General features: G+C 37.6%; 2 protein-coding genes across 2 annotated transcripts in view; both read right to left on the minus strand.

The window, feature by feature from the left end:
* IPO11 (importin 11) overlaps window positions 1-22,894 on the minus strand; it is a 294,514-nt gene that overhangs the window by 39,443 nt on the left and 232,177 nt on the right. The gene's annotated exons all lie outside the window — the stretch shown is intronic.
* LRRC70 (leucine rich repeat containing 70) lies at window positions 9,103-12,361 on the minus strand. Its single transcript, XM_067568643.1, has 2 exons — window positions 12,232-12,361; window positions 9,103-11,651 (listed from the first exon to the last, which is right to left on the minus strand). Exon 2 carries the CDS (start codon window positions 11,638-11,640, stop codon window positions 9,718-9,720), a length of 1,923 nt encoding a protein of 640 aa, XP_067424744.1. The 5' UTR covers window positions 11,641-11,651; window positions 12,232-12,361; the 3' UTR covers window positions 9,103-9,717.

A 22,894-nucleotide genomic window follows, 5' to 3' on the forward strand; every position in this document is an offset into this window, starting at 1 on the left:
TTTGGAAATACCGATAGGTCCTGTACACACTACAACTTTCAATCATTATTTTATAATCAATTAGAAGTCACTGTAAATAGTTAAATGTAATGTGGTTCAGCTTATTTCTGACATCACAACTCAATTTAAGTGCTCCTGCCCATACTGCATAAAAGGAGTGTGCTGAACTCACTGCAGGAAGACAAGTATCAACCTATGCCTCTTGCTGAGGCAACACACTATTAGCTTACCATTGCTAACAGGGTTCAAACAGTGCTGGCTATGAACACAAACAGTATCTACTCTCAGCCAAGCCGATAATTGGTTGCAATTTAGGCCATGATTCTACAGTGAGCTATCTGTCGGTAGAACCTTACACACTGATAAAGTCCCCTGATGTAAACAGTACTCTGTACTTGAGCAGGGGTCTGCCTCCATGGAGATCATTGTAGGACAAGGGTTACATTGTAATAAAGACACAGCCAACATCATTAAAAATCCCACCCCTGGTTTAAGGAAAAGCCAAACCACATTCTTGTGAAATCCCACAAATTGTAGGGCTGTTGTAGTCTGTGAGGATCAGGTGGACATACTTTGTTTTAATGGAGTGAAGCATTGGTATCCATCCTATCTTCTAAATATTCTATTCTATCTTATAAAGAAAAACTATACTTAAGTGGTGGTAAAAATAATTTCCAATTGATTTTTTAAATTCTTGTCAGACTCTCATTTTACTTTCATATTTAGGATAAAAAGATGGAAAAATGTAGCTTCCAGATGATAGTTATTAAAAATGGTCTCAATTCAAAAAAGAAAGAATATATCTTACATAACTAGGAAAAATAGAGACACTCCATCTAGCACTAGATGATTTCATGTCTTTGTTTCTGAGGTATTATAGTGAATAAAGGGAAAGGTGTTCTTTAAAAACCTACTTTGATATTACTTTACTGAACCAACCATTAAATAATTATCTAGATAGCAAAGATTTTTTGTCCTATCTTTCATTCAACTCCAGAAAATTTCCTCTAGGAAATAAACCTGTAATTTGTGGACACAAACTTCTAACACGAAAAATCCACATCAGTTAATCAAAAACCTTCAGTGTGAAGCATAGAATAGTCTAATTGTACATAACAGGATGCAACAAGGAAATAGAACCAGGACACAGTATAGTGGGAACCGATGCATAAATGACTTTTTTGATGTTCCTATATTTTTGTCAGTTCCATCAAACATTACGTCTTCTGTTAAGCACTGTGCTAGAGATTTTAATATTACAAACAAAAACTAAGTTTAAGGGATGAAAACATAAGCAATGGAGCACAAACATAACTATCAGCTGTTTTATTACTTTGTTATTCCACTGTAGAGTCCTCTGAGGAAAATATGAAAAGATACAACATTCAGACAAGAAGCATTTGTCCTTCAGTTTTCTTCATTCTTCTTACTATTGTAGATAATATATTTAAATTTAATAGAAACATTCTCCCTCACCACACAGCTTTGCCTTCTCACTCATTCAGTGAAGTAATACTACACATCTGGTCTGGGCTGGGGTGAATCTCTATGGGACTGCAGAGAGGGCAAACAAAAGACAAAAGCTCCACCTTCCACTGATCGTGCAGTGCTGACAAGGAAGCAACCAATGGGTATTTATTAGGGTATTTACAACTCCAGGATGTAGCACGAACTCCCTCCTTTAGGTCAGTAGTTTCTGCAAAGCAAAACTTCCAACATATCTCCTTTTCCCATACTTCTCTGAACTGCACCTCAGGGAAAATGCCAGTAGCAGCTTCCCAACCTCTGAAAGGTCACAGATGCCCTAAAGTTACTGTCATTACGTACCTGGCTGATACATACTGGGGAATTTGCCAGGACAGCAAGTGAAGAAAGAGCTGGAATGAGGCAAGAACCACAGCTAGCAAGGCACAGCAGTAGTGAAAGGTGGGCATTCTAAGGTCATGAGGTGCGTGCGTACCAGAGATCCATGGGTACCAGAGCACTCAGGGAGATCAGGGTCTGGGCAGCTTGCCAGGGGATGACTTCCCCAGCAGATCGAGTCCAGCTAGATGAAGTTTTTGAACGAAGACCTGGGAAGGGCAATGACAGGGAGCTGGTCCAGACAGAGCAGTGTCTTAGGGGTGGTTGCTGAAACTGGGGTGCTCCTAGAGGTGAGTAAGCAGATCCAGTGGAAGGGTCAGCAGGCCTGGGGGTTGCCAACTGGGATGCACTCATAGAATCATAGAATCATAGAATATTAGAGTTGGAAGGGACCTCAGGAGGTCATCTAGTCCAACCCCCTGCTCAAAGCAGGACTAACCTCTGCTATATCATCCCAACCAGGGCTTTGTCAAGCCGCAGCTTAAAAACCTCTAAGGATGGAGATTCCACCACCTCCCTAGGTAACCCATTCCAGTGCTTCACCACCCTCCTAGTAAAAAACTTTTTCCTAATGTCCAACCTAGACCTCCCTCCCTGCAACTTGAGACCGTTGCTCCTTGTTCTGTCATCTGCCACCACCGAGAACAGCCTAGCCCCATCCTCCCTAGAACCCCCTTTCAGGTAGTTAAAGGCCGCTATCAAATCCCCCCTCACTCTTCTCTTTTGCAGACTAAACAAGCCCAGTTCCCTCAGCCTCTCCTCATAAGTCCTGTGCTCCAGCCCCCTAATCATTTTTGTTGCCCTCCGCTGGACTCTCTCCAACTTGTCCACATCCTTTTTGTATTGGGGGGCCCAAAACCTCAGATATTGAGGTTTCAACACTAGTGTGCATTGGTAGGAACTTTGCCTTACAGCTGAGTCTCTGGGGGCGCATGGCATTTGTCAGTTAAATGGGTCCAAATTAGCTTTACACAGAACTAGGTCTAGCTATGAGTCATCAATGGCTATGGGACCACAGAAATTATGCAGTTCACAGCAAGTCCTCCACACACCCTCCTTAGCAGGTCTGCAAGTTTGCGGCGGGGGGGGAGGAGAGGAGAGGGGAGTGCAGGAAAGAGGGTCTCCAGTGTTACCAGTAAGCAGATATGGCACATGGCCCGAGCATGCAAAGAACATACAAAGACTGGTTTCAACAAGTTCCTGCATTTGAATAGCTCTGGGATTCTGGAGCTGAAGACTATATACCTTTTGAGCATATGCCACTCAGATGCATATGCATGTATTCACTGGCATGTATTTTCAAATTGCTCCCAAGTTGCATGATTCTTGGACCACTGTGGGGGTTTTAGAATCTATAATATCAACAAGGGCTGGTCTATGGAAAGCATAGTTCTGCAAGAAAGGAAATGGCCAATTGTGAATCACCTGTTAAGATAATCCATTCAAGAGACCCCTAAAGTGGCCAGAGTGCAAACTATTCTGGGCAGCTCTCTCACTCACGTTTTTGGGGGATTTTTCAGTGTTTATTGATTGGTGGCAGAAGCTCATAGGGAGGGTCCACCCAAAGCTTGAAACACCCAAGCTTTCAAAGGATTTATGATTCTCCAAAACATATCAGAGAGGGTTGACCATTGGGAATCTGAGATCCTGTCATCTGGAGGTAGGTGGAAGCAAGAGGCAGGAAGTGATCTAGAGCTTTGTGGTAACATTGTTTGGTCAGGCATATTCTTAAAGGAAGGCATTTGGATTATAAATTTGTTTCGTTGTCATCTTCTTCCTCTTTTCTCAGGGTGGGAAAAGGGGGTCTTGCATTTATATTTATATAAGAGAAATGATCGTTTCTATTTTTTGTACTGCAACTGCAGGACCTTGTAGAAAGATTTAAAAACAAAGAATTGCAAAAGCTGACAGGGGAATGTACAACGCTTGTCAACAGTGGGTAAAAGTTATAGTTTTCAGTAAAGATGTGTGTGACTTTTCAACCATGTGACAAAAGGAACAAAAAGTTTCTGTTACCAACTATGCCAAAAACCTTACCAAATATGGAATAATTAATTAAATGGTACAACGTTTTTAGAATACAAGCCACAAAGAAAAAAACAAGTCAATGCATGGTCATCATTATTTAAAAACAAACTTACGTTAAAGATCAATGGCAATATAAAATGTATTATGTCTTATTCTCACTGTACTGAATAAGGAAACATCTTGCAAATCAATGTAACAAAATAAAGGATTTCCAAAATTAGCCAGAGTCTGTCCCCAGAAAGTTACTGGCAAATCAAAGTGGCAGGCCTATTCAAGAGCACGAGGAACACTGTGTTTAAATGAATTTTTCTTCCAAAATTAAACAATTATTATTCTGGATAGTAGGAGTTTAATACAGAAAAAAGCAAGCATTTAGATCACAACCTTTTCCTTTTATTCCATATAGTTCTATTTCAGTCAATAAAAATTATTTTTATTATTAGCTGGTAGTGCTTTCATTAAAACTGCATTTTCCTCATTATTCAAAGCACAACTTTTCTATGGGATCCTGTGAAAAAGACTTAGGACCCAACACTGCTGGTTTGTATCTCCTGTCAGTAAGGGCTATAGGACCTGGCTATAATGCTGTAGCTGATACCATAAACACTATCTTCATTGGTGGAAGGGCCTGTCTGGAAGTAAAAGCTTACGCTATAATTAAAGTTACACTAGGGGTAGTATGTGTACTTGTTGTGTGTTTAGTTCCACAACTCTTGTTTTTAACATATACTTATTTTCTCAGAAAAAAAATGAAGGTGAGAAAATATTACAAATGTTTGCCCTTTCCCTACTCTGTCAATCAAGTTATCCAGTCACCATTTTTTATTCTAATAAGTTTGTGCAAAAATTCAGCTTCATCGTTTTAACCACATACCAAAGTACTGTACACAAAATTCCACCATCATCATTTTAATAAAACACATATCCCAAAGAATCAAAATGAGAGTACTCAATCACATTGCCCCCACCCCATAATGTGTATATCCTATTAGTCTGTCAGAAAGGGAGTTGTGGGATCACCTCCTGTAAAGGAGAGGAAGAGGAGAGGGGCTGGATTAGGAAACTGGAAACTTTGCTTCCCTCTCTTGATCAGGAGGAAAAGGAGAGAGGTGAAATCTTTAGTGCACTTCCATAATGGTCAAAAGAAGTGGTGTTGGAATTCACAAGTTAATCGTGAAGAATATTCAAATCACTTCCCTATTGGCCAAGGGTAGCAGAGGTGGCAAGGGTGGATTAAAGCTTCACTTTTTCTCCAGGGGTTAGGAGGATGGGAGCAACTCCAGAAATATAACACAACAAATATAATTCTTTTCATTTACTAAGAGAGAGTATTAATTCAAAAAGATACATTAAATGTGAACACTGGAAAATTAATGCATGTGACCTCTTATAGAAAACAACAACAACAACACACACACACACACACCCATTACACAGCCTGATTCCAAACTTCATATCAACATCAGCAGGATTTCCGGGTGCTTAGCACTTCAAAAAATTAAATCATTGTTGCTTTTCCTTCTACAATGGAATTTTTTCTCAGAATTGCTTCCATACCAACATCACCTTTGTAGTATCTTGAAGAAAATGTAAAGAAGAGTTTCTCTAACTGTGGTCAGTGGAACGTTTGGAGTCCACAGAGCACTTGTTGGTCACACGGAACTGGTTTCTCCTCTTTTCCAACTAATAAATCACATAGAAAACCAGCCTAAAATGACATTAAATAATTACCTAATATCAATGGTCCATGTAAGCAATGGCTGTAGTTGCCTCAGGAATGTTACACAATCAAAAATGAGAGGGCAGTCTGATTTTAAGGGGTCGTTGTCTTAAAATGTAGTCCATATTACGAAACAGTGAGAACACCTAATCTAAGGAACACATGTATGAACACAGAAAAGCATGGTCCACAACCTCCATTCTGTTATAAGGAGCAGAGAAGCCACTTATAGTGGAACCTGGCATATGGATGCAAAATGGGGAACCACTAACTCTGCCAACAGGCTTCCACTCACCCACCAATCCCCTTACTATATTCACATCATTAAGTTTGTGCTGTGGGTCTCAAAGGTGGAGACCAGAGGATGGCCATTCTCTATAGCATGCCCCTCAACTCACAATGATTTCCCTGCAGAAAGAACCCAGACTGTCTGCATCACTCTCTACCCTCCCTCTCTTTGTGCAGTGAAATCCATCCTCCTTGGTACAGTTTTTGGAGCAGGTGCTGGTGTGGAGGCTACAACCAGAGCAAGCTGCACTGTAATGTCTGAAAAAAGTGCTGTGTTCTATTGTAGGAGCACTGAGTCTGCAAAAGGATGGCCTGAAATCTGCAGGATTTCTCTGTGGAGGTTGGGTCATAAGTGGGCTCGATGAATCTCAATCTCTGGTTTACCAGGGGACCACCATATACAGCAGCAGATGGAAACTCCATTTAGTAGAAGTTTAATTAACTATGTGGATTTCTCTAACCTAGGAGATTATATTAGTCCCTTACTACTAAGGGCAGATATATAAAATGTCACAGACTGTTTAGGAAGACAGAAATCTTTTTAAAAAAATCTACTCACTTCATATTCTGTAATTGTTACTAATCCCACAAGAAAGCCTACCACCACCAGATCAGTGAATTCTGTATAAGAACCAGAATGTGACAATAAGCACAATGGAGCAAGAAGAAAACTAACACATTGGATGGCTTTGTTTGAGCTTTATCACCATGCTATCGAAAGCACATTTTAAATCTGAATCCAAGGCAATAAACATTCTGTATGCTTTCCTCCTCTCTAAATACATGTGCATATTATATTTAACAGTTCTGTACCATACATAGTTATAAAAGTATTATAGCCTTGTAATGCAAAACAACCCAATTGGTTAAACCATGGGTCATGTGACCCATGGTAGCTATTGCCCTAGTAAAATATCAGTGATGGTTTTTAAACTTAAAACAGAAAAGCCTCATTAAAAGATGACTGATGCTGTATCACAAAGAGATCATGGGCCAGATACTTGGCTATAGCAAGAAGTATCATAAGTCTGAAGGTGGTGGAAAGCTTGTTTTTGCACTCCCCCCAGTACTGGCGCTGTTATGAACAGAAGAGATCCTCAATAGCAGCACAGAGTAACCTGGGAAGCTGAAACTGCAGCTGGGGGATCAATCCCCTTTGGTGGTTCTGTGCTTTTAGAGGATGCCCTATGCATTATGGTGATCCACCCACAGCAGACTCTGACCAGAATCTACTGACAGCATGATGAAAAGGGGATGTGCTACACTAAAGGATGTGGCCCTAGAGTTGAACAATATAAATTAATTTCACATTTTGGGAAAAATTTTCAAATACTGGTCTCCATTTTTACTGGTGCAAAATTGTAGGCACAAATATTAAGTTTGTGGATTAAGGTTGCTTAGATACATAAATGATCTACATATCTGGTGCACACACCTATGGATGCAAAACTGCACCTACAAAAATGGAGACCCAGTTTAAGGTTGACTGAAAATTTGGCCCTAAATTAGTAGTTGGGACAAACTTCTATACCCTTTTTAGTGCTATCATTCACATTGTTGGGGGAGGAAAACATCAAGTAAATATAGCCCGAAAACAAAAGAAAATGAAAACAGTTTAAAACATGCCCCAGAAAACCAGCAGATGTAATCAAATAATATTCCGAGTAAAAATATATAGCTAAAACAGATGCAAGGGACAAATTAAAAACTAATTTACATTTATTCAAGATGAATCCTGATATTAAGAGCTAGACTTATGATACTGGCTGAGACAAGCTCATTTCACCCTGTGATTTAAAATAGACCCCTCAGCAAAGGCTACCTAATAATTAATCATTTTTAACTCAAAAATATCTTAAATGGGATGATGAATGATACATATACTGGCGCTTACAAGTTTATAGGAAAAAACATTAATCTAGGGATGAAAAAATACCTCCCATTGAGCAATAATTATCCAGGCCTCTGATGCTGGATATTATGAAGTCTTTTTTTCAACCCAAGGGAAAATCTGTTCCTCTATAAACCTCATTTTCCAGGTAGTGTGATATGCAGGGAGAAGTTATACGCATGTATGAATAAACAATATACAGAACAGTTCTGTTTATCCAAAGGGCCCGGGAGACTAGAAGGACGGTGAATCTATTATTTGAGAGGGCTGACAAGGGGCATAGCCAAACATGTATGCCTAGGTGGGCATAGACTATGTCCATGCAGGAGAAGAGCGGAGGCAGAGACTGAAAGTAGTAGGACCCTGTGTGCCAGGTCAGAATGTCATTCAAATATGGCCTGGCCATTCTTCTGTTATGGCAGCAGGGAAGGGGCTCTGCTATTACACCATCTAGCTCTGGTTACTGCCTCCCCATTGGCAGAAGCGTGTCTCAACCTGTCCTTGGCTCTGAGCGGATGGCAGATGTTGGCTACAATCAGATTGGCTATGGGAGCTGGGAGCCATTGGGAAAGTGTTAACTAGAGCTGGGTGATGTGGGGCAGAGCCCCTCCTCTGCATGAGTGCCGGAGAAGTGGTTGCACCAGTGAGTGGTGTTGAGACCCGGCAAACAGGCTCCTGCTCCCAGTCCCAGGCTCCGTTCCATCCCCATCATCCAGTTCCATCCTGTGCCATCCAGCTCTGGTTACTTTCTTTCCTATTGATGGAGGCAGGCTCTGCTCCTATGCACTGCTGGGTGGGGCCCTGGTCAAAATCTGATTGTTTGGGATCTGAGAGCCAATCGGACACTATGTTGATGAGGAAGCAGAGATGAGCAGAATGGTATGAGGCAGCAGCAGCTCTACTAAGAGACTGTGTCCCTTGGCAACGTAGCTCAATCTTAAAAAAAAAAAATCTAGGGCTAAGACCCCTCCATAATCCCCTTCACTTTAAGGACTGTGGCTGGTGCTCACATTTGAGTGGGTAGAGATAGATTTAGGGAGGTTGAGCACCCCCAGCCTCACCCTCCCATTGCCTATGCCTGGGGGATAGCCAAAACATTTGGATAACTCGGCAACTGGATAAATGGAAATGCTATTAACTAATATAGAAGGACACACTTGGATTTGGATAACTATGATTTTTGGACAGAGAATTCAGTAACGAATTATACTGTATATATTGTTTTAATATACACATTGTAACACTTATTCTGCATATTAGCAACATATATTTTGTATTTATATACGAATAATGTATACTTTTTTTAGTTGTTTTCGCCCGTTTCTCAGATTTAACATAATCCAAGTTAAATGAAAAAGAATCCTCATCCCTTTTATTTTCTACTTTATTTATATAGTCATTATGAATTACTATGCACATATTAAGAGACTATCTCCCAAAGAAAACCATTTTTTCATACAAATGTTTCAGCTTCAGGATGCTGAGAACAATAATCACCACTAGTTTTGCTTACTCATTTGCAAGCTGTTTTATATTGCTTCTGTGAATAATTTAATAATAATAAATATTTGAAAAGAACAAAACCTTTTAAAGGTATAGTTTTAGCTTCTCACATAGAGAATACATGTTTTTATATTCAGGAGTTATAAATGAAGAATTCCCCCAAATGGGGATTGAGTAGAATGAGATTTGTCCATGACACAGGCTTAAGAGTCATATGATAAAATAGCTATTAAAACTTAAGAAATTTAGTGACATTTGGCGTAAGAATCATGATGTCAATTCCAAATTACAGCATTTTCCGCAATACCAGCAAACAGTTAAACCAACAGAGAAACTTTAACTGTTTTAAAGAGAATTTAATGCACTTGATTTCTTGACATTTCAAACCACAATAGATTCAACATCAGAAGTCTAGTTGAGTACGTCACAATGCTGAATGTTCAAACAAGATGACCTGTGCCTGACTTTCAGGCATTGTTCGTTTGATAAGCCTAATTTGGTCCAATTCTGAACTTCTCATTGAATTTTGAGGTAGGCACTGACCTGAGTCAGTTACACTGTATCTACCAGCCTGGTAAAAACTGTAGTACTCTATTCTCTTTTCTCCTGAGTTTCCCAGCATCTTCATCTTCTGTCTAAACTGGATAATTTTATAGATTAGAAAAAGGATCACAGCACAAGCCAAAATGAAAAAGGCTAATAAAATGTCAAAAGCCTGATTCAGTTTCTCCACTTGCTTTGTACAGATTAGAGATGTTTTTAATGATACAGATGCAGCATCTGGAGGAAATACACTATTCTGTTCCATCGTCAAGTTAACAGGTACAATCTGTGCAGACATTTGCACTGGTAACACTGATAACACCGTAGTTGCTTCGGATGGTTTCCCAGTAGTATATTCTTCATAAAGAAATTGACTGACAGGTGAGGTTGGAGCTCCTCCCCAGAAAGTAACATGCTCAGTATCAGCATTTTCCAAACGTACAAGTGCATCATATGTGGTTATCATATGCCATGACATCCCTGTGGTGGTGCTATGATGAATACCTACTGATGCTACATTCCAGGCTGCTTCTGGATTAGTGGTAGTGATACCACAGTTTGCAAATTCGGTCCGTTTAATATAATGCACAGGTCTACCACGCATTCTTGGTGGATTGTGACAATGGATTTTGACAGAGATTGAAGAAGATACTAGCCAATTACGCAGCCCAATAAGTTTGCAGCTACAGTTCCAAGGGTTGTAATTTGCCTGTAGATGAATTAATGAAACCAAGGGCTTGAGCACATTAGGTTGCAAATCAGTAAGATTATTTGATGCTAGATTTAGGATCTTCAAAGAAGATCCCATTTTTTCAAATGTATTATCACCAATACTAACTATTTTATTTTTGTCTAGTTGCAGGTACATTAAATTATGCAACAAAGTAAAAGTGTTGGAATTTACATGTTCTAAATCATTATAGCTTAAAATTAATTTTTTAAGGTTATTTAATCCAGCAAATCCATTCATGATAATGATTTTTATTTTTGCACTCTTTAAAGACAGGTATTCAAGCCTGTTCAGTCCTTTAAATGCAAAAGGATGTATTGACCCAATAGGGTTGTGAGACAAGGAAAGTCTTTCTAGATTTTTAAGTATTCCAATGGCCTTTGAGGGTATGTATGTTAAATTATTACCTTCAAGGTACAAATACACAAGGTTTCCAAGGTGATGAAATGCTGTATCTGATATCCGTGAAATGTTATTGTTGGCTAGATTAAGCGTTTGAAGACTAATCATTCCCAAGAAAGTGCCACTTCCAAGGACACGGAGGCGATTTCTTTCAAGTGTTAAGTATCGAATTGAAATGAGACCACTAAATAATCCTCTGGGAACAAAAGATATTTGATTATTCTGAAGGTATAAACAATGAAGATCTGAAAGCCCTTCAAATATTCCCAGATCCAAACGTTTTATGTGATTATTATTCAGATGTAAGTAGCACAGTTTATTAAGTTCAACAAAAGCTTTTGGATGCACATATGAAATGCTGGAATTATCCAAATAGAGCACAGCAAGCTTCTGAAGGCCTGTTAATTCATTTGGAATTACATGCGATATATTATTCCCACTGAGGTATACAAGAACTGTACTTTTTGGAAAGTTCTTTGGAATGCTCGAAAGACCTACGTTACGACAGTTAACTTGTTTCCCTGTGCAGAGCTGGCAGACAGATGGACAGCCAAATACCTCTTTCTGGAGCAGTAACAAAAGAAAACAGCTAAGGATATGCAGGAATACTCCTATGCAGGGTACAGAACTTTGAAGTCCACACATATCCCTGTCTTTGGCTTTCCCAGTCATCTCTGACTTGGCTATTAGAGATAAAAAAAAAAAATAAAAAAAATCAGATTTGTAAATATTATTAATTTAAAGTACTAAGACTCTGTTTGAATAATTTTAAAAAACAGATTCGATTCTTATTTTTAATATTCTCAGACAATATGCCATATAAATGAACAAACAGTACTTTTAAACACTCTGTTCTATATCTGCTCTCTTTTGGCACTAAACAGTTTAACATCATAAAGGTTAAACAGCTTCTTAGGTAATTGCTCTACACTAGAAAGGCACTAAAAATATCAGATTAAAAGAATGGTAAAATGAATATGCTTGCCAAGCTAGTTGAAAAATATTTCGTCGGTTACAGTTTAAAAGCAATTAATCCTGTCATAACAACGGCTTTCAGTAAATTCAATATGGTAAATGCTTTCCCTTATTTGTATATATTTGAAAATGCCTAGTTTTAAAGCTTCACTGGCATTCATGAAGAAATAGTACCTTTTTTAATACCCTGAAACAAGTTTCTTTTCATTAGTAATCCTTCATTCCCTTTTTGAATTTTACTTTTAAGTGAGCCCAGTTAAGTTCAAAATATACAAACAAAAGTCTTACCCCAAACCAGAAGTTCATATTATCAGTTGGCTTGTGATGCAGTTCACTGGACTTACTTACAAGTTTACTTTTTAGACTTGCTGTAAGACTTTTCTTAGCAACATTCCGACTTATTAGAGCACTCACGTTTTGCCCTAGGTTTTGCAACTGTTCACTCAGGAAACATTCTTCCCATAGGCTCTTTCACAGTGAGGGGTTAAAGAGAGGTTACCATGGATACAGGAAATAGTGAGACAGGAAATCATTTTATCTGTGCTTCTGAAGTACTGTTGGAAAGGAAATCTCAGCTATTTATTTCTAGAAAACCCAGAATTAAATTCATTTGTTGTAGTACATAACTGTAATAGTCCATACATGCTTAACTTTTAAAAACTGGTGGTGCACAATAAGAGTTGCGTTTCAGATGGCTAGGTAGATCTAAATATCAGAGAACAAAACATATCTACTGTGATAATACACATGACATAAATGTAAAAACATTTATTCACAAGCAGGAAAATAAACTTGCTGTCACAGTGCTAGGAGGGGAGAATTTGTAGCATAGAAGAGACAGTCTTCCTGCTCTCAATTCTGGTACCTGGCAGCTAGAATGAGCAATTACAGGAAAAGTCTTGCTCAGTCCATGCATTCCCATAATGGAGCATGCTTAGTCTCTCTGTGGGGATGTCCTGTGTACAGTCCAGTTATCAAACAGAGCTGTGTGGTGATGGAGGATTCTAAGTGCAGATGAGTCTTTGGAAAATAATGCTGCTTGCCTCTAACAAAACTTCTACAGTAGATGTGCAAACAGTAATTTTTCAACCCAAACAAAACAATATACTTTTTCCTAACTTTGTTCTCAGAAATCACTTAACTGTTTTTGCTAAAACTTTACAAAAAAATCATTCTGAGCTAGATCATGTCCAGCAGGAAAAATTTAAGCCCTACATTAAGCAACTGAAAACAGTGTCTTATAAAGGAAACACCTTAACTACAGGTGTTGTTATCAACCTATATTAAGGAGGTACTTTTGGCACAAAAATGCTGACATGGAAATGACTTCCGGCCACTTTAAACCCTGCTCCAAACGACATCATTCATCTAATTAAGGTTATGCTAACTCAATGTTTCTGAAACTGGGGATCCCGACCCAAAAGAGGGCCACAAGTCTATTGTAGGGAGTCACAAAATCACAGAAATGTTAGTGGAGCAAGGGGAAGTTGGGAGGGGGGGTTTACAGAAGCCACTGCTCTCCAGCCACCCAGCTCCAAAGGCAGCACCGCCACCAGCAGCAGCACAGATGTAAGGGTAGTAATTCCATGAGTATGCTCCTATGAGCATGTACAGTAATTTGCTATCACTTTTTGGGGGCTGGGATCATCACAGCCTGAAATATTTTCAGAGGGGGGCCCAACAAAATAAGTTTGAGAACCCCTATGCAAGCATAGACGTACAGTAAATGTATATGCAAGTTTAAAGGATTGATTCATCATCTTCCTGCATGTTTGCTTCATAAAGTTCTGGACAACCTATCTTTGTAGAAGGTAAATTCTGAAGTCAAATTCTTTCCATTACTTTAACCGAGTAATATCATCAGAGAATTGGGCCTGGGATTTTCAAGAACCCTTCCCATCTGTATGAAATTTTTGTTTCCTAAGGTTTGTCACCCTTCTGTATAATCCTTAGCAACGCTGCAAATAGAACAGATGAACAGCTTTCCAGCTGCACAAAATGTTGTTGACAGGGCATAGTCTTACTAAGGATCTGTCAGTGAGAAGTTTTATTACTATACACTGAACAACAATGATTTCTTATGTTTCTTGCCCCTTCAATTAGCATAAAGATTTTTTGCAGCAATTTGCAGTGGTAATGTAATTTGCCATGTTAGCTAAAATTGGTTTTTGTGCTTAATTTCACAGCTATTGTAACTAAACAAATGATAGTACCAAAAGTTAGTTTCAAGCCACCTTTTGGAGAAGATTAAAAAAAATAGTCACCTTTTTTTTTAAACACAGCAATTCCAACATAAATGGAATGTACATGAAAAAGAAGTTAGAATATCTTGTTAATTCATGTACACAGCACGGCAAATGTCATATGCACACCAACAGAGGCCCCAAATCTGCAAATGCTAGTGTGCGCTTGTGACAGTTTGCCCCATGCACTGTCATTTGCAAGATCTGGGCCTAAAACGACAACACCTATTAAAATAGCCGAAAACATACATTTTTCATTTTTACCTTATAAAAGCAGTAACGAACATGTTACAGATTATCTCTTGGACAAATAAATGATGGGGGTTAATGGGCTGACTATACTCAAACAAACTATGCTCACCTGGTCTTTCATGCCAACTAAATGCACCATGGTTTGATCATTATTGCTTAAGTATTTACTCTGATTTTGCAGTCTGTATTTTGGATTTTTTTTTTCAGATTTATTTTTCAATTTAGCAAATATCATTTATATAGTACCATAAATATGCATGACATTTTACTCACAAAAGGTACAGTACTTGCCCTGAAAATTTTACCATCTAGAGCAGTGTTTCTTAACCTGGGTTTTAGAGGGGTCGCAAGTGCAGAGCTGGTATTGGGGGTGGCAAGAAAGGCAATTGCCTGGAGCCACAGGGGCGCCATGAAACTAAGTTACATGCCTCAGCCCCGTGGGGGTGGGACTCAGGCTTCAGGGGTACAGTAGTTTGGAAAGGTTAAGAACCACTGATCTAGAGCATTAGTCCCGCAAGCTGTTTTGTAATGACAGATGCTAACACAAATTTCTAGGGAAGCAAAAATGAGAATTTCCAAATTAATAAGAATAGTAGCAAGGCAATATCCATAAAATGCATGCATGCTGTGCTTCTTTTGTACATTAAAAGGAAAGACTGACTTGTTTTCTTTAAAAGAAAACCATAAATTACTAACCTGAAATTACCTTGTCCTTGTTCTTCATAGGCATAGAAAATGTATTATTTTACCATTACAAGTAAAATATAGCTTCTTTTGAGCTTTACTTTCCAAATCCTACTTAAGCGCATTGCAAAAGTCCCTATTGGAGGGCATAAATAGGGGGCAATGCCAAATGTCCCCCAGTTCCTTTGCTAATACAGAATCCAGGTGTTAAAGGACTCTACAGTATTGGGAAAGGATGGTGGGTCATTGAATGTTTATGGAAAATGCATCTTGAAAAACAGTTATTACTGTAAGGTAATTGACTGTTTCTTCTTCAAGAGCTTGCCCATATGTATTCAACTCTTGGTGACTTACAAGCAATAACCTAATTCTTAGGAGAAGGGTACTCAGAATCTAGCTGAATAGTGACTATAAGACAGCTCTGCCAAAGTGGGAATCAGATCTTATAGCCTCCACTACAGAGTAAGTTTTTGTAAACATATGTACCAAACCGCATGTTGCTGTCCTACAGATTTCTAACATTTCAAAGCTTCTCAAAGAAGCTGGCAAATTATCTGAGCCTGATGGAAAGGACTGTAATTCTTCATGGTGGATCTAAGATCCTTAAATCATAGCACAGCTTAATGCATGTAGAAATCCAATTAGATAATCCCTAGATTAATACAACCTGACCTTTAATCATATCTGAGTAAACCACAAAGTACACAGGGGGGCACCCTAAAAGGCCTAGTCCAATCTACATAAAAACAGTTTCCTAAAAACATCTAGGGTGTGAAGTCTGGCTTCCCTTTTGTTGAAATGAGGTTTAGGGAAGATGACAGGTAGATGTAGCAATTGGTTGGGAAGGAAGTCAGAGACTACATTTAGTAAAATTTTTGAATGAGGTGTCAAGTATATAGAGAGGTCTTTATGAAATACAGTATACAGAGGTCCTGCCATAAGTGCTTTTATTTTTCTCATCCTTCTAACCGATGTTATTACTACTAGGAAATATGTTTCGATGGATAAGCAGAAAAGAAAATTTGAAGCTAGGGGCTCAAATGGTGAACCCATCAATCTGGTCAGCAGTAACAACTCAAGGAAGGGGTGGTTTCCCAAGAGTACACATGCATAAGAATAAGGATTCTAACAAGTGTGGGGTGTGAAAATACTGAATGACCTTGGCAGGACAGTTATCTGATATTGCTGCCAGATGTAAAAATAGTATACAATTGTGGTTTCAGCTGCAATACATTGTCAAGATCTCCAGTCTCATTTTATTTTAAAAAATATACATAACTGACCTGCAGCATCACAAGAAAAAAAACAACCTTGAAATATAATGAACAAGAAATTGCTGAATTATGGTTTTGTGGTTTAAGGTGCTAGACTGAGATTCAGGAGATATGGGTTCAAATCCTGTCTGCCATAGGCAACATTCATGCCACTATGGTCCTGAGCAAGCCACTTGCATCACTCTGTTCCCCATCTGCAAAATGGAGACAATAACCCTTCCCTTCTCTCACCCTTCATTTGTTTTGTCTTGTCTATTTACATTGTAAAATGTTTGGGACAAAGTCTTTCTTTCATTTTATACATTCAGCACCATAGGCCCTTGATCTTGGCTGGGCCTTTGGGTGCTACCACAACAGTTATTACATTGTAATAGTATTTGATAACAAGTAACTCCTTAGGAAAGAAGGTGAATGAGGGCAACAGAGGACAAAAAACACCCATAATCAGGTTGGTATACAAGGCTTTAAACAATTGAAATAGGTGCTTCTCAAATTCTTAGGTCCTTCTCAAGTAACAACACTTATAAATAGCTGAAAACCACACTTTGATAAGTAAATAAAAAAAATCACAACTTTAAAAAGAATTATCCCAAATAATGTGGAGCTAGATCACTGCATTTCAGCTTACTATTGATCTTGTTCTCTGGTGGTAAGTGGAAATGTCAAGTTTTATATGCTAATAAAATGGGATATTTATTTTGAATGCAGTGGTGACTTTCATCTAAATATGCTCACACTATGATTGGATAAAAATTACTAATGTCATTGCATTTTTACATATGAGAAACTAATGTGAGAAAGCATAAACAATACATTTAAAATATACATAAATTACTATAATACTTGTAAATATTGCAGCGACAGTAATTTATCAGATTTTAAATGAAAAGACTGGTCTACAGATGCAAGCTGAAAATACCCAATTGCTGCATCAACTGTAATCTTTCCAAGCCACCTGTATCTTATCTTTACCCACCAACCTGTGTTAGATTAAAGCTAATATAATTCAGGCTATGAATATTAACCAATTCAGAGGAGTCTCTAACTCAATTTATGCATAGCAGGAAAATATGCAGTAGGTTCAAAACAAGAACTAAATTGATCCATCTCTAACTTATTCAGAAAATAATAACATTAAAGATGCATCAAAGTGGATTTTTAAAGAGTAAACACAAACCTATAATTATTACAAATTACATTAAATTGCACACAATAGATGAAAAACAATTCATATAACTACAATGATTCTTTTGAACTTGTAAAAGCTGTATTGATCTATTTCCTTTTGTAAATTTAAGCAGGACAGGAAAAAACACAATGAAGCTCCTTAACTTGCAAAGCCACCTTTGCTTATGCCAGTGTTACTTTTTCCCTACCTTTTATGAAAAATAATGTAACAATGTAAAAATAGTATACAATTGTGGTTTCAGCTGTAATACACTGTCAAGATCTCAGCACAAAATTTAGGGTCAAATTTCAGGGTCTGTAGTCCATTCTTATTCTCCTGGACCTCTTTACTATTGCCACCATCAATCATAAACTCCCAAAAATACTGTCCTCCCTTGGCTTTTGTGACTTATGTCTTCCTACTACTCTGATGATTTGTTCAGTGCTTCTTTCAACATTTTCTCTTTCTATTCTCCAGACATCTCAGACATGCCACAGACATCTCATCAACTCACACAGATTTAACCAGCATCCATCTATATGCTGATAACTCCCAACTCTATCTTTCTTCTTCTGATTGGTATCCTTCAATCCAGTTCCACAACTGATGGACATCATGTAATCAACAAATTATCAGGCTCCAAACCTGGGAGCCATCTTCAACTCCTCCTTCTTTCTTGCTCATAACATTTAGGCTGTCTTCAGATCATCTATCTTTTTCCTCCATATCATTTCTAAAATTTGTTTTTTTTTCTTTTAGTTCAAACAATTTAAAAAGATCATAAAGGTCTTCATCTCTTGCCTCAATTGCTGCAACCTTCTCTCTGGCCGTCCCAACACCTACATCACCCTCCTCTGATTCGCACAAAGCACAGCTTTTAAGGGTTCCTGGTCTATGACTAATGCTCCTAGGTTCTATAATAATACGAATAATAAACAACAACAACAGAGTAATACCTTTGCCACTCAAAATAATCCCAATAATGTATGCACTCAATCAATTGCAAGAAATTCTGATGAAATAAAAAGATAAATAAAGAAAATATGTCATTTTAATTGAGCCAATTTATTTCCAACAATGTACAACAATGCCTCCAAAATCTAGAGACAGTATACTCTAATAAAAAGAGCACTGGACTGGGAGTCAAGAGATCTGGTTCTATTCATGGCTCTACTATTGACCTGCTGGACAACCTTGGGCAAGCCACTTCATCTCTCTGTGTCTCTATTTTCCCTCCCTACCCTTTATTTGTCTGTTCAGATTACAGACTCTTTGGGCCAGGGACTGTCTCCTGCTATGGAACTGTACAGAGCACAGCACAATGAGATTCTGATTTTGGGGCCTTTTGGTACTGTTGTAACATAAAATAAGCAGTATCTCCTGGAGCATTTCCTTTCAACATCAACTTTCAACAGGCATATCAGCTCCTGAAAAAGAGAGATTTCTTTCCATGAATTAAATCAACATTTCAGTACTATATTGGAAGCTCTGAATTCTTCTATTTACATAATAATAATAATGTTGATTTTTGTGAGATAGACACGCTCACACCTTCTCACTGCAAGTATAGGACATCAAACAGCTGATCACCAGCAAGCATGGATGAAGCCAAATGGAAAAAAATATTTTCATAACAGTCCTTTGAGTCTTTTTAACAAAATGTTCATATATTTATGATAACTTGATATAAATGTTTTAATCTAACAACCTTTCACAAATTAAAACCACTAGTTAAAAACACAGCAACACTACAAATTGATATTTTTATCAAACACCATAAAATCCGTTGCAAAATAATGCCATCCTATTGATTTAATAAAAAATAGTAAATTTCAACTATAAAAGGAAAGCCATGAAAGTAAAACTGTCATTCAAACATGCTATAAACAATCACACTCATTACTATACACTCTACTTGCAGATACTGTGGAATTAATACACATTTTTTTCTCTCAAATGGCAAAACGAACAAGCTCTAACTTCACAAACCTTTTTCAAACCTAATTGTAAATCAAATAAAATCACCGAAAACATCCAATAAAATGTAACATTTCATTGCCAGAATCATAAATTAGCACGGCTCTAGGATGGCTTGTCAAAGCTTGCACCCCAAGTTATAATAGCTGTGTACAAAACAGCCATTTTTACTAGAAAGCTTCAGCAAGCAGTACTCACCAAGTAATTGAGCAGAATAAAATAAGCAGTTATATACAGTAAGTAGACTTTCTGCATTTAAAGCAGTATATATGGCATCAAGAAATGCTAGTTACCAGTGACGTTAGCAGCTGTGGCACACTAAAAAACCCCAAAAAACTAGTAAATAAAATCCTCAAATTCAGTTCAAACAGCACATGGGAAAATGTAATAAATGTACCCAAACAGTAACGCAAATGCCTTTTGAAAAAAATAAAACGTCTACAACACTGGAAAAGTCTTGTCATTATTACATTAACACCTAATTCTTTGTAATACTATTGAACATCTGGTTTCCTTGATGTTGAGTTCCAACTGCACAATGATAAAAGCTAAATTCAAAATGACAGATTTAAGCATATTGAAGTTAATGTCTACTTTTCAATCATAATAAATTAACACGTCTTCTGGAATTCAACTAAGAACTAAAACAATCCAACTTGCAGCTTTCAGTAATACTTCACTGCCTGATGGCTCAGGAGACCACAATGATACGCTCTCATCACAAGTAGCTGATAACTTCTCAAGAACAAGGTAATTACACAAAACAGAGGAAGCATAAAAAGCTTAGCAGACTTCCTGAAAATTGAAGACAATACAAACTTTTCATACTTAGTAATTATACAATCTAAAAAAAAAAAAAATCAATATCATAACTATTTCAGTCTCATTAGATATTGGGCAGTTCCTGAATTCAGTTCCATTCCATACACAATCTCTTGCCAGTCATATTGTCTAAATACAAAAGATTCATTTATAGGACCAGACTAACAGTACTTCAAGAAATGATACCCATCAATAAGTATTGGTGAATCCTCATGATTTTTAATATCTTGTGATTTTCTTAAAGTTCCAGCTGCTAGAAGAAAGAAATACTCATGAAATCTCTCTCTCTCCTTTTTTTTTTTTTTTTAGTTTCTAGTCCTTATTGTTGTGGAAGTAAAACTTGCAAACATGAAATGAGTGTATTTTAACAGCTCACAAATGGGAAGGCAAATAAAAAATATCCAAAATTTATTCTTTATTAAAAATCTCATTTTTTAATCCAATCTCTAGATTTTAGGTGGCTTGACTCATGAGTTTTGAATCCTGAAGTTAGCAGTACTGCAACAGCTTCTCTGCAAACATGTTAATTGCACATGGAAGTACATTAAAAAGGGATAAGAGAAAATAAAAAAGAAGCTATGTAGTTCACTATCTTCTTTGTTGTTGTTTTTGTAATTTATATGATGAATTCTAAGGTAGGTAATGTAGAAATGTTTCAGTATTAGTCTAACTTCTGGAGACTTACATTTAACTTTCCAAATGGGTAAAAAGTGAACAAGAGTTCTCAGCCTAGAGCCAGTCAGCTGAATGTTTACCATTAGCTCACACTGATCCTGAATGCAGTTTAGATCCAAACACAGACAAGGCCAAATCACATACAGCTTGTTTCAGGGTATTTGAAATGATGCTGAACCAGGTCTGCCCATGCCTCTGCTTGCAAACTCTTCAGTTGCATACACTGCTGTCATCTATTGTCAGCAAGGAGTAAATTCTATAGCGTAGAAAAGGCTTTAAGTGGCACAATTCAGCTAGCAATCCTTGCCTCAAGAAATGTGAACAAGAGCAAATAGAGGTGATGTAGATACAGACGTAGATAGAAAGCTATACAAGGAAGTTTGCATCGTGTCTGCCCATTGTATATTTGTCTACAATTCAAAAAAGATGTGGATATAAATTGGAGGGGGTTCAGAGAAGAGACACGAGAATGAGTAAAGAACTAGAAAACATGCCTTATAGTGACAGACTCAAGGAGCATAATCTATTTAGCTTGACAAATTAAGGGGACTCAATTACAGTCTAAACACCTACATGTTGATCAAATATTTGAATATGGTGATCAAATATCAAATATTTGATAACAGGCTCTTCAGTCTAGCAGAGAAAGATATAACATGATTCAATGGCTGGAAATTGAAGCTAGAAAAATTCAGACTGGAAATTACATTTTTAACAGTGAAAGTAATTAACCATTGGAACAATTTACAAAAGAGTTGTGGTGGATTCTCCATCACTGACAATTTTAAAATCAAGACTGGACATTCTTCTAAAAACTCTGCTCTAGGAATTATTTGTGGGAAATTCTATGGCCTCTGTTATACAGGAGGTCAGACTAGATGATTACCACGGTCCCTTCTAGTCTTGGAATCTATGAATCTATGTTTCCTGCCAATGCCATTAGAGGAAACACACACCATGCTAAAGAGTCTTTGCTTATGACACTCAAGATGATGCAGAAATAAAAGACATTGGTAACTAGACTAAAGGCTGAGGCCACAATTTTTACTGAAGTAATACAAACTGTACTGTCACCTTGCAGTCAACATGTCCACCCGACAGCAGTGCACATAATTAATTACAAGATCAAAGGGTACTCAGCTTGTCCCCATCTATGCCTCAACTCCCCCATTGTACCAATATCGGAGGGGAAGATTTCTGCTAGTGGAGTGTAGGGGGGGAGAGAGGGGTAAGGGATGGATGCTAAAACAATTTATTCTCATGCTTGTGAAGTCACAAGCCTGTTATATAAGCACCTTGAGGGGGCATACACAATTTTGAAAAAGCAGTTTTATCCCTTTCTTAAATTGTGTATAAAACCGCTTGTGATGAAATTTTATTTTCATAATTTAAGATGACATTAGCAAGTGGCAGAGGAAAGCAAAACTATATAATAATTAACTGTAATTACTTAATGAGGATTTATAATTACACACTGTAAGTACATATACTTGCAGTGTGCCAATTATGTAATTGGCAGTAGTCAAATTGTTAAACTAAAAATGTAGGGATGTTACTCTCTACTTTGGGAGCCGGCTTCTGTTTACAGCAGGAGCAGTCATGAACAGAACAACCTAGGGACCACTCCTCATACTGGTGCTGGGAGTTAAGTTCCAAACCAGCCTATACCACTTCACTTCAAATACTGAAGTTGAGAGGGGTTAATTATATTGCAAACAAGTCTGTCCATGCATGCAATCAATCAATCAATCAGAGAACTTCATACACATGCAGACTACAATCAACAACAATAAAGAAGTGACTAAATATAGCCTGAAAAATCTCACTTCAAAATAAATTAGTAAGTTTGTGGCTTT

This window comes from Emydura macquarii, unplaced genomic scaffold (genome assembly GCF_026122565.2).
Source record: "Emydura macquarii macquarii isolate MOO-44397 ecotype Brisbane River unplaced genomic scaffold, CSIRO-AGI_Emac_v2 contig_2897, whole genome shotgun sequence".
Lineage (NCBI taxonomy): Eukaryota > Metazoa > Chordata > Testudines > Chelidae > Emydura > Emydura macquarii.

Coding starts and splice junctions, on each gene's coding strand:
- LRRC70 (XM_067568643.1), bottom strand. CDS start 11,640: ATGACTGGGAAAGCCAAAGACAGGGATATGTGTGGACTTCAAAGTTCT.